This window comes from Euleptes europaea, chromosome 5, assembly GCF_029931775.1.
Source record: "Euleptes europaea isolate rEulEur1 chromosome 5, rEulEur1.hap1, whole genome shotgun sequence".
Classification (NCBI taxonomy): domain Eukaryota; kingdom Metazoa; phylum Chordata; class Lepidosauria; order Squamata; family Sphaerodactylidae; genus Euleptes; species Euleptes europaea.
In genome coordinates, this window is record NC_079316.1 from 92,740,719 (window position 1) to 92,760,380 (window position 19,662).

The 19,662-nt window shown below is 41.0% G+C and overlaps 1 protein-coding gene across 1 annotated transcript; it reads right to left on the reverse strand.

The window, feature by feature from the left end:
- Positions 1 to 2,941: 2,941 nt before the first annotated feature.
- Positions 2,942 to 18,000, reverse strand: DDX21 (DExD-box helicase 21). Its single transcript, XM_056850516.1, has 15 exons — positions 17,554 to 18,000; positions 14,800 to 15,060; positions 13,188 to 13,263; positions 11,829 to 12,007; positions 10,501 to 10,618; positions 9,613 to 9,798; positions 8,776 to 8,921; positions 8,502 to 8,651; positions 7,490 to 7,651; positions 6,819 to 6,938; positions 6,499 to 6,572; positions 5,156 to 5,315; positions 4,632 to 4,766; positions 3,918 to 3,962; positions 2,942 to 3,207 (listed from the first exon to the last, which is right to left on the reverse strand). Exons 1-15 carry the CDS (start codon positions 17,998 to 18,000, stop codon positions 3,013 to 3,015), a joined length of 2,454 nt encoding a protein of 817 aa, XP_056706494.1. The 3' UTR covers positions 2,942 to 3,012.
- Between the last annotated feature and the right edge of the window lie 1,662 nt (positions 18,001 to 19,662).

A 19,662-nucleotide genomic window follows, 5' to 3' on the forward strand; every position in this document is an offset into this window, starting at 1 on the left:
CAAGCATTAGTATGTAAATGTTAACAGTATGTAAACGCCTTCGATTCACATTTACATACTGTTAACATTTACATACTAGATAATTCACAGTGGGTAGCCGTGTTAGTCTGTCCGCAGTAGTAGAAAAGGGCAAGAGTCCCGTAGCACCTTAAAGACTAACAAAAATATTTTCTGGCAGGGTATGAGCTTTCGTGAGCCACAGCTCACTTCTTCAGATACAGCTTAGAATGTGAATCCATCTGTCTTTAAGTAGAGGAGAGTGAATTCAGACAAGCATTAGTATGTAAATGTTAACAGTATGTAAACGCCTGCTATTCATTTACATACTGTTAACATTTACATACTAGATAATTTTCTGGCAGGGTATGAGCTTTCGTGAGCCACAGCTCAATTCTTCAGATACAGCTAGAATGTCAATGGCAACCCTAGTATCCCTACTTTGTGCTCAGAGCTCATATGAGCTCTCCTGAGCACAAAGTAGGGATACTAGGGTTGCCATCCTCCAGGTAGTAGCTCCCCTGGAGAAAATGGCCGCTTTGGCAATTGGACTCTATGGCATTGAAGGCCCTCCCCTCTCCAAACCCCCGCCCTCCTCAGGCTCCGCCCCAGCGACAGACCAAGAAAGGGATCTTGTGGTGGCAGTGGATAGCTCAATGAAGATGTCCACCCAGTGTGCGGCTGCTGTGAAAAAGGCGAATTCCATGCTGGCTATAACTAGACGAGGAATAGAGAATAAAACTGCTGATATCATACTGCCCTTTTACAAATCCATGGTGAGACCACACTTGGAATACGGTGTACAGTTCTGGTCACCGCACCTAAAAAAGGATATTACAGAGCTTGAGAAGGTGCAGAGAAGAGCAACCAAAATGATTAGGGGACTAGAGCAACTGTCCTATGGGGAGCGGTTAAGACGCTTAGGGCTGTTTAGCTTGGAAAGAAGGCGGCTGAGGGGAGACATGATAGAGGTCTATAAAATTATGCATGGTTTGGAGAGAGTGGACAGGGAGACGTTTATCTCCCTCTCCCATAATACTAGAACACGGGGTCATCTGCTAAAGCTGGAGGGTGAGAGATTCAAAACAGATAAAAGGAAGTATTTTTTCACACAACACAGTTAAATTGTGGAACTCCCTGCCCCAGGATGCAGTGATGGCTGCCAGCTTAGAGGGCTTTAAGAGGGGAGTGGACATATTCATGGAGGAGAGGGGTATTCATGGCTGTTAGAATGGATATTAGTCATGCTGCATACCTATTCTCTCTAGTATCAGAGGAGCATGCCTATTATTTTGGGTGCGGTGGAACACAGGCAGGAGGGTGCTGCTGCACTCGTCTTGTTAGTGGCTTCCTAAAGGCACCTGGTTGGCCACTGTGTGAACAGACTGCTGGACTTGATGGACCTTGGTCTGATCCAGCAGGGCCTTTCTTATGTTCTTAAAAACCTCCCGCAGGGGGTGAAGAGGGACCTGGAAACCCTAAGGGATACACTGACCCTCCCCACGCGGCAGCACACAGATTGTTTTCGGCCACATAGGAAGGCTATAACAGAGTCCTCAGAGCCCCCCCCCCCCCGCTTATATACAATGGCGTAGGTTTGCAAGATAAGACTCAAAAGCCCTTATATTTCTCTTGCACCAAAACTGATCAGCAGCTAGGCTTCGCCATTGTCTGCTTGTCCATGTGTCCTTTTGCTCCCTTCCCCCCAGCTTATGTCAGTTCTGGAGGAAATGTTCTAACTTCATTAGGTATTTGGTTTTAAATTGCTACTGTTCACAGGATTGCACTGAGTTTTATGCCTTTTTACACTGATTTCCCCATATATTAGGATAATTCACAGTGGGTAGCCATGTTAGTCTGTGAAGTAGTAGAAAAGGGAAAAAGTCCAGTAGCACTTTAAAGACTAACAAAAATATTTTCTGGTAGGGTATGAGTATCTGAAGAAGTTAGCTGTGGTTCACGAAAGCTCATACCCTACCAGAAAATATTTTTGTTAGTCTTTAAGGTGCTACTGGACTCTTGCCCTTTCCCATATATTAGGTTAATAAGAAAGCAATTTTAAGTATCCTGTCTTTCCTCCATCATCTCTCTCCCACCTAGATCTGATTTATCGCGTCAAAACTGGGAACATATACATAGGCCAAAAGATTCCATTATTTGCCCCAGTGTTGTAACTGTTTGCTTAGTTTGTATATGTGAAAAAGGAGATGCCTTTGTGGGCTGAGGGCCTGATTTGGGTAACACCATCTGCTTTAAAAAGGCATTATGTAAGCTTCTAGTTTTATTTCAAACCAGAGACATTAAAGTATGGAAAGGTATAAAAATGAACCCATAACATTCCCAACTGATTTCAAAAGGATGTAAGTTTTTTCATGCACCATAGACAAATATTTGAAGCAATTAGGTGAAATATACTGCTAGAAAAACCATCTTCTGCACTGAAGTTCAGGGGGTGGCCTTGCGAAATCAAACACATTCTCAACTCAGGTTCCCCTAACAGGATTGTTGTGAGGATACCAAAAATTCCACTCAACCAGTTGGAAGAAAGACAGAATTAAAATATAAACAAGAGTAAAGATTACAGATTTAGGAGTAGCGCTTCTTCTTTCATAAACAGAACGAGACCCCATTGTGCTAAGGTAGTGGGGTGTAGCAGGCAGTTTGTACTGATAAAGTTATAAACATCATTCAGTACGTCTAGTAGGATAAATTATTATTTTTCTGTCCATCAGGTGCCCCCAGGTGATAACCATCAAAGGGTACAGTGCAGAAAATGCCTTTAGAAAAATGGTCATGTTGCCTCAAGCTCTACCTCGCCCCTCCCATTTCACAGCATCAGGAGAAGGCTTGGTTGGTGACGGTAAAGGCAGTCTTTAACATTATGCTATCGTATGTAAATAATTTCATGATGATAAATCCACACCAGTAATGAAAACCACCAAAGTTAAGTGTAAATGACTTTACTTCTGATAAAACAAAAGATTTAAGTCCCATCTATGATATATTAACGAGCAATCAAAAAGCCCTATCAAAACTTCGTTTTTGGCCCCTGTTTCTGAATCGGTCGTGTCGGTTGAAGCCGCCACCTCGCCTTCCATTTCTGAATTCCGATCCACCGCCACCTCGGCTACTCTCACGTGGTGATTCTTCAAGCTCTGGCAAGGCCGTTGCTACAGAAAGCTGCCAGCGTCTTGAGTCTTGCCACGTTTGCTAATGAAAAGGGAAGCCTTGAATTATTTTGGTTATCTTTTCAGTCAGTACTGAATTTACAAGGTTTATGCCCATAAATATTTAAAATAAAAAATACACTTTGAGCTATACAATCTCAGACAGACCAAGAATACAAAACAACACCCTAAATAATTAAGAATGCCGCACTTATGAGGATCTCCATTCTGTTACGTTTTTTTCTTTTTACAGATGGGCATATGTTCCTTGCAAAGGTAATAAACAGTGTACACTGCCTCTAAGTGTTGGAGGTGTAATCCTGAAATACAGGGCAGGATGAGCACAGTAACAGGTTATTTCCCCTCCCCACAAAACTCATTGTACTCTTCAAAATACAAACATTGGGATGAAGCACATCATGAGGATCTGTGGAGGGGAGAGGAGTTAGCATGCAACCAATTCGCAATGGAGTAGGACTAAAATGACATCAAGTTTCAGCCAAGAGGTTATTGCAGGAGATTATAACTTCTACTCCACCCCACCAAATATATATAGGGCAGCCTTTTCAAATCTGTTCATCTAATGGATCTTGTGAGAATTGTTTATAGCAAGGAAATAGGGGACCTTTTAATAGTATGTGAGTGAGGAATCTGGCTTTGACTAAATACAATCTTATTTCAATGTCCTTTTCTGCCACTTGCATATTCATAAGATATGGGGGGGGGATTCTACAGGCCATTTAGTACTCTCACCTGGATTTTACTTAGTTCAGCTGCAGGAATATCAAAGCATACACCCTAAATACAAAAGAGAGAGAGAGAGAGAATTGAAAACTGTCTGGAGAACTCAAGGCAGTTTTATCCATTGCAGAAAACAGCAGTGGCAGTACCTTTTCTATTACAAAGGTGCCCCTGGCATTTGACATCCATTCAAAGGCAAGGAGCAAGTGAACAACCCATGTTCTGGTAAATGCAAAGCACTTTATAGACCAGTATGAACCATCAGAAAAAGGCTGTCTCCGGATAACACTACATGTTGAGTACTGAACAAGAACACAAATCAAATGGAGGAGAAACAGGACACCTAACTGTACCTGGAATTTTTTCTGTAGAACTCAAATACACAAACAGCAGTTTTATTTGATCCTTGCTACTTATCTACAGTATGAATAAAAATTAACAACCATCTTAATTTTAGAAATTCTGATATAAACAACATGTGTTATAATACTCCTCATTCCTAGCCATTCTGAATGTCATTTCAAAATGAAATAAACCAGGGCTGGGGAACTGAAAGGATTTTTATTATTATAGGAATACTCCTTTCATCCTTTACCAATGTCACTTTGGCTTTTAAGTGTGAAAGCTTGTACTTCCACATAACCAGAGAAGGAAAAGTCAGTGCTACATAATATGCCCAAGTAAATCAGCAACATCCACAGAATGCCCACTAACAGTATTTCTTACCGTCTTCCCCTTGAGAAAACGCATTCTGTTCACTTTGCTGTCAATGTCTTCACCCAGCTGTTCTTTCAAACCCCGCCAAGCGTAGCCAATGCTGTGCATCTCCACTGAGCACTGAAGTGTCATGGTCACATAACCCTTAAAAAAAGAGGCAGGGTATATGTTTACAAGAAGACAAAACCCATACAACCATACTATTTAAAGAGATTTTCATTGACATGATGAGCCTACAGCTCATTTTAACTCTGTAGGTCAACATACAACACGTGTTTCCTCTTACACATACTGTGCAATGTAACAGGAAATCTTTCAATACAAGTATTTAATTCCTTGGGGTAGAAGCCACTTCTTTCGTATGCGGCAGTATTATGATATTTCCCCCCTCTGGTAGTATTGCAGTGTGGACAAGACGATGTCATCCCAATTCACAGTAGGTAGTAAAAAAGAACACACTCAACATAAAGGAGTCTCAATCACAGAAACAAAAAGGTTTGAACATACACAAGTGTTTTACTACTTTTATTTACCACATCAGAATTGAGTAAGGAACGTTGTTCAATGGAGGTCGCTCCTGAAATATGAGCCAATGCTGCTGCCAACGCTTCCACTGCTCCTTTTTCCTCTATCAGCCTCTCGGCAGACTGTCTGAAGTAGTCAATAGCAGAAGGAGGAACAGAATCCAAAGACCTGACCACAAAGTGTTAGAATTTAGTATATACCAGACGATGGCAGGACAAATGTACATTTCATAAAACATGAAATATTCAAATACAAATGCTTAGAATATTGCCCTAAACACTTTGTTCATAATGAAGTAGTAACCTCCCATCTCTTGCAATTGCTAAGAGCCATAACTCAGCACATCAACCAAGTAAGCCTGTTTCATGTGGCTCTTCTTTCTCTCCATTGGGACACTAAGAAGATTATGTCGGGGAGGAGTAAACATTCAGGTGACTTAACTGTCAAGAGGTCTGAGAAGGGGGAAGTGGCTGGGAGCAATGAGAAAAGATTAAAGAGAACCAGGGTTAGGGTGAGAAGCCACTCTAAGGCGTCTACTGCATCAGGGGATGAAATGTATTTTGTTTTGTGTAAGCCGCCATAAGAATCCTTCTAACTGAAAAGTAGGGTAAAAAAAAGCAACTACTTTGTGGTCTCACTTTTTTAAAAAGTGTACAAAGTAATATGGATTTTCCCATGTTATCCTCCCCCCTCCCCACCGGTAGTCTGTTTTGACTACGATGCTTAGAAAGACGATGCTTAGAGTCCCAGAGCTGGCATGAACAAAAAGCCATGCAGGCCAGGGAAAAACTGGGCAAAATCACCGGAGTGATTTCTCTGATTTTCCCTTTTTATCTGCAGCCCTCTGACATGTGGACTTTTTTTTAGTAATACTAATTAGCTGCTGCATGGATTGATATAATCCAGGTGTTCTTCCTTGTATCTTGGAGTCTTACAAGCAAGCAAATATATCTATCTGTGGGTACTTTTGGCTGCCCCTACTGACAGCCATTAGAGGGAACGATGCTAAGACCCAGAATATACCATCATAATACACACTCAATCATCCAAGGGTATGTAAAAACTGTTGAGTTATAGTCTGCTTCTTATAATCTTCCTTATATGACTTCTATTCTCAAGTCCTTTTTTCAAGACACAGAAAGCACTATGTCATTACTTGGAACAGTTGATGTAAATTTCAGAATTTTGCTGATAAGCAAACAAATACTTGACAAATCAGATGTCCACAAAGAGCAAACGACAACACCTTGGTAATCAAGGAGAGAAGTCTAAACCCCCATATGAAAGAATTCTGCAGGAGCGAAGAGGTAATTATTTTAAGAGTCATTCAAAATACTAACAGTAAATATACCTGATTGCATCTTTACTGGAGGCTTTTATTATTTCTGTTGCTGTAGGTACACCTACACGTTTAAATGTAATCCCCTGAAATTAAAACAAAGTAAGAAGACATGTTGTTAAATCCATCAATTGGCCATACTAGGTATGCTAACATTAACCATACAGTGCACTTAAATATTTTTATATAAATTTCCACAGTAGTTTTTAATGCATTAAAGTGCTTACCATCATTTATTTCATTTCAATAAAATGAACATCTAAGATCCACACTGCAGCTTAAGTGCTCAGCATATGAATGAGTTAAAAGCCACAAGAAATCAAAAAAGTTACCGCTTTCTGTTCTACTTGTCTTAGTTGATGATCTTCCTTGCGTTGATACAAACAGATACACATCCCAGTTCGCCCAGCTCGACCTGTGCGCCCAGAACGATGGATATAGGAGTCTACATCCTTCACAAATGAAAATCCAAATGAGAAATTTATACTGCCTTACCAAAAAGTGTCAGAGATGCAAGCCAAAAGGCTAGTATCTACTGACATGTCACATAAAAGAACATTTGGTTAACTGCACACAATGGTAAACAGACTATCAAGAAGGCAAAGAGTACAGATGTCTTCCTGGTTAATTGCTTCTCTCCATAGGCACCTTGTTATTTCATGACTGTGCATATCAAATGCCAAGACAAATCAAGCTAAGTATATATTGTATACATTCATGAGACTAGATTTCATACATTTCATTGTAAGGTGCCTGCTAAATGTCTCCCGACAGTAAGAACACAATTATGTAAATCCACCCAAGTCAGTAAATAAAGAATTTATGAAGTGGCATTTAATAATATTTATTATGATGATGAATCACTCACAATATACTTGGAATAAGGCTTCTGACTGACAGCCAGGATGGTAATGAGCTCAACTGAGTTATACACCATGTCATATGAAAATAACTGTAGGTTTTAATCAAGTTCTCTCCCCACCACCCCAAATTAGTAACTTACTTTTGGTGGTGAACTCTGGATTACCAGATCAACCTCTGGGATATCTAAACCACGGGCAGCTACATTAGTTGCCACCAGAACTCCGAAAGATCCATTTCGAAAGCCTTTCAGTGTGACTTCTCTTTGTTTCTGTGGAATGTCACCATGCAAAGACTGTGCATCCTAAGTACACAAAGGACAGATTTAATAAAACAAATTAATAAGCAGTATGGTCCAAATTACAATGTTACAATTTTCTGTTTCCCAGAAGACAGCATATATGAGCTCAAACTTATTTTGTATTACAGAACTGAATGTGTGATTCAAGTTCTGACATACCATTTTCTTTCCCCCCCTTCACAGAAAACTCTATTTATTCCGTATTTGCACACATGCCTCACTTGACAATTCTGAAGTCAAAGAAAACAAACATGAGCGCTGAAATGGCAAGAAACTGAGGGAAATCTAAGACCAAGCAAGACATTGAGAACTGCAATCTGCTGAAATCTTTCAATATAGCTAGAAAATGTAACATATTATTGGAACACGCACACGTCCAATACTACTTTTCCTGAAGACATTGCAATAGGTCACAAGTGTGTATTTTATCTATATGATATATAGAAGGGTACAGATTATCATGAAGCCAAAGGGGGTCTAAATTACAAATGCAAGCCATTGAGATCTAATGGGATGGGATTTATGGGATTAAGATTAATTGCTAAAGCACGAATTTGCAAGGGACATAGTATAGCTCAACAAACAAGTACCACTGAATTGCTGCAGTTTTTACAAGGTAAATATTTGACAAATATTAATCCAGTTTGCAAACCCCAAGAGAGAGAAACTTAGTTCTAGACTAAGAAGATCACTTAAACCAGGCTCTATGAATTTAAGAGTAAGCTGAAGTAACTAGCCTTCATGAAAAGAGTCTCTCTGTACATTAGGTTCCAAGGATTTTGTGTTTACCTTTGATCCCTCCCTTCCTTTCTCAGTAATCAATTAGATACACATTCAAAACAATTTTTTGCACCTGTTTTATTGAGGCATTCAGAGCCAGTTCAGTTGCCTCCTTTTTTGTCTCACAAAAGATGATAGTCCGTCCATGACTACCACTGTAGACTTGAATAACATCTCCAATGACCGCTGCTCTTTGGGACCAGTGACACTCAATAGCCAAATGCTATTAGAAAACAATATTAATGTTAGTTAGCCACATATAAGCAGATAAGAAAAAACAAACATGCTCACTTAGACAGAATAGCTTATTGTGAGCGCACAAAGCAAACTGCATTTTACTAACTTACTTCCACGGTCATAGCAGTCTTTTGAGTCCTCTTTCCAATAAGATCAATTTGCTCATATCTGGATTTCATATACTTCTTTGCTACGTCATAAACCCAATGTGGGCAAGTGGCAGAGAAAAGTAATGTCTGGGGATTGTCTTCAGAATCTTTAAAACAAAGCATCTTGTGTCATACAAACTTAAAACAACACTGCTAAGAACTAGGCATTTTCTAATTGTAATACTTCTGAGAACAAGTTGAGGCAAAAGTTAAGAGGCATGAAAAGGGTTAATTATGTGCCCATGCCTGCTACAAGGATCACATTTCTCAAGGTACTTTGGACAGAATAAGTGCAGAAGAGATAACAGGAACTTATTCATTTAGATGACATTACACCATGGTGTACACTGCTGAGTGTGATCTCCAAACTAGATTAAAAACATTTTAAACTGAAAAGCACTTCTGAAGATTCCTCAGAAAGGCAGCTTCATGGCAGATTTTCCCAGAATATCATTCAGTACCACAAGCAGCATAAAGGACTAGGTATCTCAACATAATTAACAGTCAACTTTTCAATTTGCTTTTAAATTTGTAAAGCATAACTTGTGCCCAAGGTGGCTATAGCCCACCTCTTCATACTAGGCCATATTATATCTTGGCTGTAAATTGGACAGAAGACCCACAGAACAGAATCAGTATTAGAAAAGGCAAAACAACTCTAGTTCAACTTTTAATCACAAGTGCTGCCCATCAGTTCTCTGAGAACACAAGCGAGAGGAATCCAGCATTAGGGTGCAAGCAAATAGTTCCAGAACCCTGTCTGCACTGAGATGGCAACTGCACAGGTGAAGTGTTTACCTTTCTTATATGCATATGCTAAGATTTCCTCTACTTGTTCAGCAAAGCCCATGTCCAGCATCTGGTCAACCTCATCCAGGACAACGTGCTTTAGACCAGAAAGGTCCAGCTTGCCGTTTTGAAGGTGATCTTTGATTCGGCCTGGAGTCCCAACCAGGATATCAATGCCATTCCTAATTAAATCATCTGAAAGGGAAGTCAGTGTTTACATACAAATCTGGACAATGAATTTTCAAGGACTGTAGCAAAGTAGAAATAGTACAACAACTTTGGACCAAAATATCTACAATTTTTTTTTTTTGTAAAGAGGCATGGTCAAATCTAGAGTAAAAATTTTAAAGGTTCCAAAATTCTTTGATACGTATTTTGTAGAACTACACACCCTCACGCCATCCTCCTAAACGTACACTTCACTTAGAGATTGTTTTTAGTGCTTCCACTAACATCCCATGCTTTAGAAAAATATCTGCCATGTAAGACTGCACTCCATTGCACACACAGAGAGACTTGATTTCTGAGCAAACACACAGGATTGGGCTGTAATTCTTGAATATCTAATATGCCTCTTCAGCTTTTGTTTCAAGTAACAGGTTCCCCATATGCAGCTTTCAGATTGTACCACATCTCTCTTGAACATAAGGACAGTTAAACTTGATAACAAGCCTACTCAAAGACTGTAAAATATATTTATTTCAAGCTAGACTATAATGGTAAAGGCCTCTTTAGCAATAACATATTTTCAGGATTGACATACAATAATCTAACACTATCCCTCATCAACTTAAAAGCAAGATGTTCTCCACATCTGTATTGCCTTTTCTTTTTCAAACACTGAAGGGGAATCTACAGCGACAGGAATCAGTGTGCAAAAACACTAAAGCAGCTTACGTTGTCCATTGTATGCTGTTCCTCCATAGAAGCACGCCACAGTGAGTTTCTTTGTGATGTCTTTGAAGTCTCTGGCTACCTGCATTGCCAGTTCTCTGGTTGGAGCAAGTACTAACACCTAAACAGTCAAATAACTCAATCAGAAATGGCATTACTGCTAGTGGAGTACTACATTAGTAAGAAATGAATTCTCATTTGATCTCAAAATAACAAAGGTATTTTGTCATTCATTTTACTAGATATACACGTTATACACAATAACAATGAATCTCTTAGTCATAGAGTTGTACAGCTCTATACAAACCAGCAAGTTTCAAAGGGAAAAGGAAACAGGAAAAAAATCTCAAATTATCATTTTGGGAAGGCTCAAGGGCAAAGTTTTATATCCATCATTTCTAAAGTTCCCCTATCTGCAGTTATGCTATCAGCAGTTATAGGAGCCCCGTGGCGCAGAGTGGTAAGCTGCAGTACTGCAGTCCAAGCTCTGCTCATGACCTGAGTTCGATCCCGATGGAAGTTGGTTTCAGGTAGCCGGCTCAAGGTTGACTCAGCCCTCCAACTTTCCGAAGGTCGGGAAAATGAGTACCCAGCTTGCTGGGGGTAAAGGGAAGATGACTGGGGAAGGCACTGGCAAACCATCCCGTAGAAACAAAGTCCGCCTAGGAAACGTCGGGATGGGTCAGGAATGACCCGGTGCTTGCACAGGGGACCTTTACTTTTTTATCTGCAGTTATAAAGAATTAATTTAGGGAGCAACCCCAAACAGATTATTCAGGTTACCCAATCTATTCAACAGGCCTTACTTTCATTTTGTATTTTTGGATCGCAGCCACAGAGCATCAACAGTACCTCAGCCCAAACAGCTTCTCATGTCTAGGTACTATTACAATAGTCCATAAGTGGCCCTCAACTTTCCTATAACTGGGAAACAGCATGCACTGTGCGATCCTAAACAGTTACACACATCTAAACCCATGGGCTTAAAAGAGTGCAACTCTGGGCTTGCACTAGAAGCCTTCCTTTTTACCATGTAGCCAATAGTCTTGTCTTGAATCCAGTCTTCTCTTGAAGGTTGTTGCCCTCACTTTTCCAAATTCTTGCTACAACCATTCTCACTGTTAACCAATTACCCAGCCAGTAATTTCCATTCTCGACATTGCTTCTTGTCTGACAAACAGGTGTATTTGCTTGTTTTAATTAAGAGATTTCCAAACTTTATACTTAACATGCAAGGACCATCTTGGGTGAATAAATCTATTTGTGGGAGCCCTGAAAAAGTATCACCTCCTTTTCTTTTCCTCCATAAAGGTTATAATGGATTTAATTACCTTTGGAATGCGGCCTCTCTTTCTTTCCTGGGGATCTCCCTGAAGTTTTTCAATTAAAGGAATGGCAAAAGAAAATGTTTTTCCAGTTCCAGTTCGAGCTTGGGCTATCACATCTTTGCCCTCATTTATGGGCTTTAAAGTCTTTACTTGGACAGGGAAAAGGTAGGTAACTCCTCGAGCTGTGGATGAATACAGTTAAAATTTGTTAAAAGGAAGATCTATAAATTCATCAAGGCCGGACAGCTGACACACTCCTACAATCTAATGCAAGAAACAATTATGAAAGCTAAAAAATATATGGAAAGACACATATAGAGAAAACAGATGCAAAAGTCCATATATTTTATTAAAGATAACTGTTCTGTTGAATCCGATTAAAGTACCTCCTATCAGGCATTCTGCCTCCTGGTCAGCTAGAGCCTTCTGAGAAGCTTGCAAACAGAAGTAATGTCTATCCTATGGCCTGTTATGTCCCGAATTTGGTAAACAGGAATAGCCGCTGACAGACCCATTCTCTATGAGGTTAACTAATCTTTCCTGAAAGCCATCAATGCTAGTGATCTTATTCAGAGTTACTCGTAAATCCAGTGAAACGTAGACCGAACACAGGACTACAGTATTAGCTGTCTTTTTCTTTATGCTTCCCAGTGTTAATGTCCTTTCTGATGTGATTAACTACACATAGTATAAGTGTGGCCACAGCACAGTAGCCATTGCAATAGTTGCAACATTTATTTCCATCCCTTCCTAAGAATTTTCAATAACTTCCCTTTTTCACTGCCACAGAGAACTGAACTGTTTTCAGTTCGTTTTCCACTATGACCCTGAGATCTTTCCTTAGTAACTGCAGCCAAGTAAGAACTCATCAGCCGATTTGCCATATGATCTTTTATTCCAACCAATCCATCTAGTGCTGTGTATCATTTTGCTCTTACGCAAATCTCACCTGTCATTCTTTTTTTCCCCCTCCTCCTCCCCCCCTCAGATGTCATTCTGTTGCTCACCCACTGCCGGTAGATATCATAAAATAACTTTAAAAGGGGATTGAACAGATTCATGGAGGATAGGTTAGCAGTACTAACCATGGTGACTAGAGGAAACCTCCACATTCAGAGGCAATAAACCTCTGAATTACCAGTGCCAGGATGCAACATCAGGAAAAGGCCTTGGCCTCTTTACCCTGTCGTGGGCCCTACGTATTAACTCATTGGCCACTGTGTGAAACAGAATACTGGACAAGGTGGGCCACTGGTCTGATCCAGCAGGGCTGTTTTTATGTTCTTATCAGACCCTAGTAAGACATGGATCAAAGGGAAGTGGGGGGGAGTGCTTAAGACTGTAAACATTTAATGAACATACCTTTGAGAAGGTCAATAGTTGCTTTAGAGAGATTAAAATTGGCAAATGCTCCTTCTTTTTGCTCTGCAGTTAATTCCTGTTAGAGTTTTAAAAAGATTTTTTTTAGGAATCCAGAAAGTGTTGGAAATACCATAAGTAAAAGCTTTTACCACATATAAAGAAACTGGGAGAAAATAAACACCACAATACATTAAACACTTGTTTATCCTTGTTGAATTATACAAGAACGGCAACAATATGATCTGTTACAGCAGGATTATATGCAAATATTTTGGTGACAGATACATAGTTTATCAGCAAGAGTGTGACTAATAGCCCATTGCTGAGCTCTTAGCCAAAAAGTGCTCAGGAGGAATGCAAGTGCCTGCGCCGGCGTCCAGGCTGCTTGCACCGGCACCCAGGCCACTTATACCGCCATGAGAGGCAGGGATACCAGTGTTGGGCTGCTCACGCCAGCCTCCCTGCTCTGCCATGGCAGTATGGCCCAGGATTGCCAGTTTGGCCTCCCGCTGTGTCCCACCAGCATAAAGCCCCGTCGGGGGGGGGGTGTTCCCGGGGCGTGCAGGGGGGTGAAGCTGCCAGTAGGCAGCTTCCTGACTCCTTTCACACCAGGAATGCCACCAACAAGAACAGCGTTGCTGTGCCAGCTTTTTATTGGCACAGCTTTGCTGTTTTTAATGGGACAAAATGCCCCATTTCAAAAATAAGAAATTTAAAAGGCTTTTTTAAGCCTTTAGGCCACCGGGGAACAGCCACACTGTCCCCGGCCACCAAAAGGCTCAGGAATGGGCTGTAAATGCTGGGAAACTGCCACCTACCAAAACTGACACGCTCTATCTGCATACAAAAGGAAAGACAGATAGTATGACACGCTGGAACAAGATATTATACCAAGGTTGGTAAAGGAAACATTTTCAATAAGAACTGGTTTACTGTAAGCTCTTAACTTTTTCTTACATTTTTTTGTTTGGCTGTTGATGTGTAAAATTAGAACCATGTAAGTTCAGCCAACAGGAAATTATAAAACAAACTACATATGAAAACAAACAACAGAAAATAGCAAAAGTTTTGATAAAATCTTATGCAATCTCATGCAGTTATTCCAGAGTTACTATTGAAATCAATGTACTTAGACTGGATAAACCCTGCATAGAATGGTGCTTTCAGTCACATTATTTTCTATCCACAATAAAACATATCCATGTATGAAAAAAATGAGACCTATAGCTGATCCTCTAATTTTTACTTGAAGTAACTCCCACTGAGTTCAGCAGGGCTTAGTCCCGGGGGACAGAGAGTACATAATCCTAGTTATAGGTTTATAAATCTTACTTCCTCACATTAATAACATTTCCTTGCTTGCATGGAAACTGTACATAACAAGAATTGTTAGGCATAGATTAGAAAATGAAAATATAAGATGTATTATATTATAGAGATTACACCTTGCCTTACAAAACTAATTTTTATCTCAAACTACAGCACCATAAGTGCATGTAAAAACTAGAAGTTATATCATCAACTCTTCCATATCTTTTAACATTCAGCAGAACTGAACACAACTAAACAAAGTCAGCAGATAAAAATGAAAGGGGTGAAGGCATCATCTCACCTGATCTTGGTCACTGTCACCCTCTATACTTGACTCTTCACCAGAATTACTTCGATTTTTTGAATGGCCAACCCCATTAGTTACAGAGGTTTGTGTCTCATATTCTGCAATTATCTCTTCAACATCATTATCCACTCCTTTCTTTTTCTTAATCTTCTTTGGTTTGGGAGGTTCAAGTTCTGCATCAGACAGTTCATTTTCCTCTGGCTGAGATTTTTCATTCTTCAGTTTATGCTTTCTGGATTTCTCTCTTTTATCCTTCTGAAAAAAAAATATCAATAAAGAATAACATCTTCAATTAAAATATATGCACGTTTTCATGGGATATGTATTTGTTTTCTTATTACTTGTCCCTATGGAAAACCTTAGATTCTTTTTTTCCCTCTGATACCTCATCATTTCTAACCGGGGACCAGGACAGTTATTTCACATATAACAGCTCTGGAACATCTCTTTTGAATGCTTTCTGTAACCCAAGAAATTTAGCAGATGAAATAGTACCTTTTAATCCATCATTTATAGTGCTTTCCTAAGGAGAGTTACTCCAGTCTAAGCCCATTGAAATGAATGGGCTTAGACTAATAATTCTCTTTAGGAATGCACTGTTAAGAGTTGAAGATCAACTGCACCAAACGCATCACTTTCATTGCTTAATTTGAAAACGGTCAGACAAAATTTATCTTTTCTGTTCCAAGTATCTCATTCTGTGCAACATGCTTAAATGTTAATAGGCATGTTTGTCCTGCAGAATAAGACTCAGAGCAGAAAATATAATGCTTGGTCGGTTTGTTGCTTTCCCCTGAAGCAGTACATCTCAAAAACTATCATGGGATATTTGAAAATGGGTTGATGAAAAAGCCACGACTTTCATACACAAGTAGTGCTTAGTGCATGCCAGTAATACCAGATTGCTGTCTGGCTGCATCTTCACTCATAATTAAAATAAAGAAGGAGAACAAAAATACTAAATGGTGACTCTGAGAGTGACTGAGAGCCTTGGGTTCAAACTGACGCTTTGCTATGGAAACTTGCTGGATAACTTTATGCCAGTCACACACTCTCAGCCTAACCAACCCCACAGGGTTACTGTGGGGACAAAATGCGGAGAAGAACAATGTAAGCCATTCTGGGAAGAAAGGCAAGGTATAAATGAATAAACGTTGATCACTTCTCCCCACCCCACCCCCATCACTAAGTAATATTGCTGTTTATACTGCATGAGCTCTCCAGTATTTGCTTGCATGGTAGCTCCAGGCTTAGTACTTTAATAGTACAAATCAAGTATTAGTCAGCTCAGGCTGCCTTTTGTCTCTCCCTCCTCCCTTTTTCCAATGGGAAAATTGGATGTTTGAGGAAACACTGAGGGAAAAAAACCTCATATGAAATATTATTTTTTGGAATTAATAAACTATTTTTAACCTGTGAGGCAGATTAGGCTGTGTCTGTGTGACTGGCCCACGGTCACCTAGCAAGCTTCCACGTAGGGTTGCCAACTTCCAGGTGGGGACTGCAGATCTCCCGAGGACAGAAATCAGTTCCGTTCCCCTGGAGAAAATGGCCGCTTTGGCCATTGGACTCTATGACATTGGTCCCTTCCCTCTCCAAGCCCTGCCCTCCTCAGGCTCCACCCCAAAAAAATCTCCAGTTATTTCCCAGCCTGCAGATGGCGATGTTACTTCCACGGCAAAGCGGGGATTCGAACCTGGGCCTCCCAAATACTAGTCCTACACTGTAACCACGACACCACCTTTTCTGTTGAACACACGCACACGTTCTCCCCTCCGTGATTAGATAGTTTCCGATTAGAGCCAGCGTGGTGTAGTTGGTTAAGAGCGGTGGTTTATAGTGAGTTACAGAAACTAATTTTAATACTTTTATATTTTACTGTTAATGGATATCTTTAAAACTGTTTAGACCCTTCTTCGGAAGTCGGGTGATGGGTCACTTTTTAAGGTGGGTGGAGGGTCAAAGGGATATCTTTTTGAACTTTATAATTTTGTAACCATGAATGTATTAATAAGATTATATAGATACTCTTTTGTATTTTCTTTTTTAATTTTTCTTTATATTATTATTATTGTATTTGTTTGCTTTGTTTTATGTTATAAAAATTAATAAAAATTTATTAAAAAAAAAGAGCGGTGGTTTCAAGCGGTGGCATCTGATCTGGAGAAATGGGTCTGCTTCCCCCCTCCTCCCCATGAGCAGCAGAGGCCAATCTGGTGAACCAGGTTGGTTCCCCCACTCCTACACACGAAGCCAGCTGGATGACCTTGGGCTAGTCACACTCTCTCAGCCCCACCTACCTCACAGAGTGTCTGCTGTGGGAAAGGGAAGGTGATTGTAAGCCGGTTTGATTCTGCCTTAAGCGGTAGAGAAAGCCGGCATATAAAAGCCAGCTCTTCTTCTCTAGGACGACGGCGGGGGTCGCGTTATTAAAGGGGCCACGTGGCCGCGAGCCCGCCCCAACGCCGGTTGGCAATGAACGTGGCCGCGTCCCCGCGAGGGAGGCCTCAGTAGGGACCTCGCCCGGCTCAGGGCCGCCGGGAGGCCGAAACCACCGCCTCGCCGCAAGCGTGCGGGCTAGGCCGCTCGGGTCTCAGGCGAAGCCGCGGCCTTTCCCTGTGGCCGTCCCCGCCGTTGACTCCCCCGGGCCGGCTTCCTCCTCCCCTCGCCACCGCCAGCCACGAGGCCCGCCCCCCCCCTCCTCCTCCAACCACCACCGGGCCTTGCCGGCCCGCCCGCCCCGCAGACCTTGCGCCTCCGGCCGCCGCTGCTCTCGAGCGCGGTCTCGGGCTCCATGAGGCTCTCCGGGTCGACCTGGTCGTCGCTGTGGCAGTCGGGGCGAGGGGCCGCGGGCATCTCCTGGGACTCTCCGCCGCTGAGGGGTCGGGCGAGGCGGCTGCTCAGGGCCGAGGCCGGCGTGAAAGGAAAGAGCTCCGCCCCGCCGGCGCGCGAGAGGAAACGAGGCGGCGCCCGGCCCAGGAAGGCGGCGGCGGCGGGGAGGAGGAGGCGGCAGCGGCAGTAGCAGCGCCGCCAGGGGGACAAGGGCCGCGAAACCTCCAGCCGCGAGGAGTAGGAGGAGGAGGCGGCGGCGTGTGTGGCGCAGCGGGCCTGGCCCGGGGGGGAGGCCGGGGAGCCCAGCAGCCGCCACGCCGCCCAGACCACCCGCCGCCCGAAGCAGCCGCGCCACCCGCCCATTCCCCCACGCGCGCACGCACGCGGAGCCGGCGACCTTGCGGGATGGAGGCCGCGCGCTGGCTCCACCCACCCCACCTCGAGGCCGTGACGAGCCGCCGTTGCCCTCCGTCCGGTCAGCCGACCGCCTTCCCGGCGTTGACGGTGCCGGTGCGAAAGGTGGCGGGAAAGAGACTGGAATCGTTCCAGCAGCAGCTCCAGGGCACACACATATACATATGCACACACACATACACACACAAATGTGTGTGTGTGTGTGTGTGGATACACACACGCTCACACACACATAAAATAAAATTTGATTATATATATATCAAATTTTATTTTTGTGCATATACATACATGCACACACAAATGCACACACACACACAAATATATACACACACACATACATATATATATTTCAAATTTTATTTTTGTGCATATACATACATGCACACATATACATATGCACATACACACACAAATATATATACACACATACATACCGGTATATATATTTCAAATTTTATTTTTGTGCATATACATATATGCACACACACACCAATATACATATGCACATACACACAAATATATATATACACACACATATATATATATATTTCAAATTTTATTTTTGTGCATATACATATATGCACACACACACACATATGTGTGTGTGTGTGTGGACACACACGCTCACACACACATAAAATAAAATTTGATTATATATATATCAAATTTTATTTTTGTGCATATACATACATGCACACACAAATGCACACACACACAAATATATATACACACACATATATATATTTCAAATTTTATTTTTGTGCATATACATACATGCACACATATACATATGCACATACACACACAAATATATATACACACATACATACCGGTATATATATTTCAAATTTTATTTTTGTGCATATACATATATGCACACACACACCAATATACATATGCACATACACACAAATATATATATACACACACATATATATATATATTTCAAATTTTATTTTTGTGCATATACATATATGCACACACACACACATATGTGTGTGTGTGTGTGGACACACACGCTCACACACACATAAAATAAAATTTGATTATATATATATCAAATTTTATTTTTGTGCATATACATACATGCACACACAAATGCACACACACACAAATATATATACACACACATATATATATTTCAAATTTTATTTTTGTGCATATACATACATGCACACATATACATATGCACATACACACACAAATATATATACACACATACATACCGGTATATATATTTCAAATTTTATTTTTGTGCATATACATATATGCACACACACACCAATATACATATGCACATACACACAAATATATATATACACACACACATATATATATATTTCAAATTTTATTTTTGTGCATATACATATATGCACACACACACACAAATATACATATACACACACACACACATATATATATAGAAAAGGGCAAGAGTCCAGTAGCACCTTAAAGACTAACAAAAAATATTTTCTGGTGGGGTATGAGCTTTCGTGAGCCGCAGCTCACTTCTCCAGACACAGCTTATAATGTGAATCCATCTGTCTTTAAGTAGAGGAAAGTGAAGTCAGACAAGCATTAGGATGTAAATGTTAACAGTATGTAAATGTG

Excerpts from the sequence above, each read along its gene's own strand:
- DDX21 (XM_056850516.1), bottom strand. The coding sequence starts at position 18,000 with ATGGGCGGGTGGCGCGGCTGCTTCGGGCGGCGGGTGGTCTGGGCGGCG. Across the intron at positions 10,619-11,828 it reads AGAGAGGCCGCATTCCAAAG|GTGTTAGTACTTGCTCCAAC; the intron begins GTAATTAAATCC and ends TTGACTGTTTAG. Across the intron at positions 3,963-4,631 it reads GTTTTCTCAAGGGGAAGACG|GGTGTATGCTTTGATATTCC; the intron begins GTAAGAAATACT and ends TTTTGTATTTAG.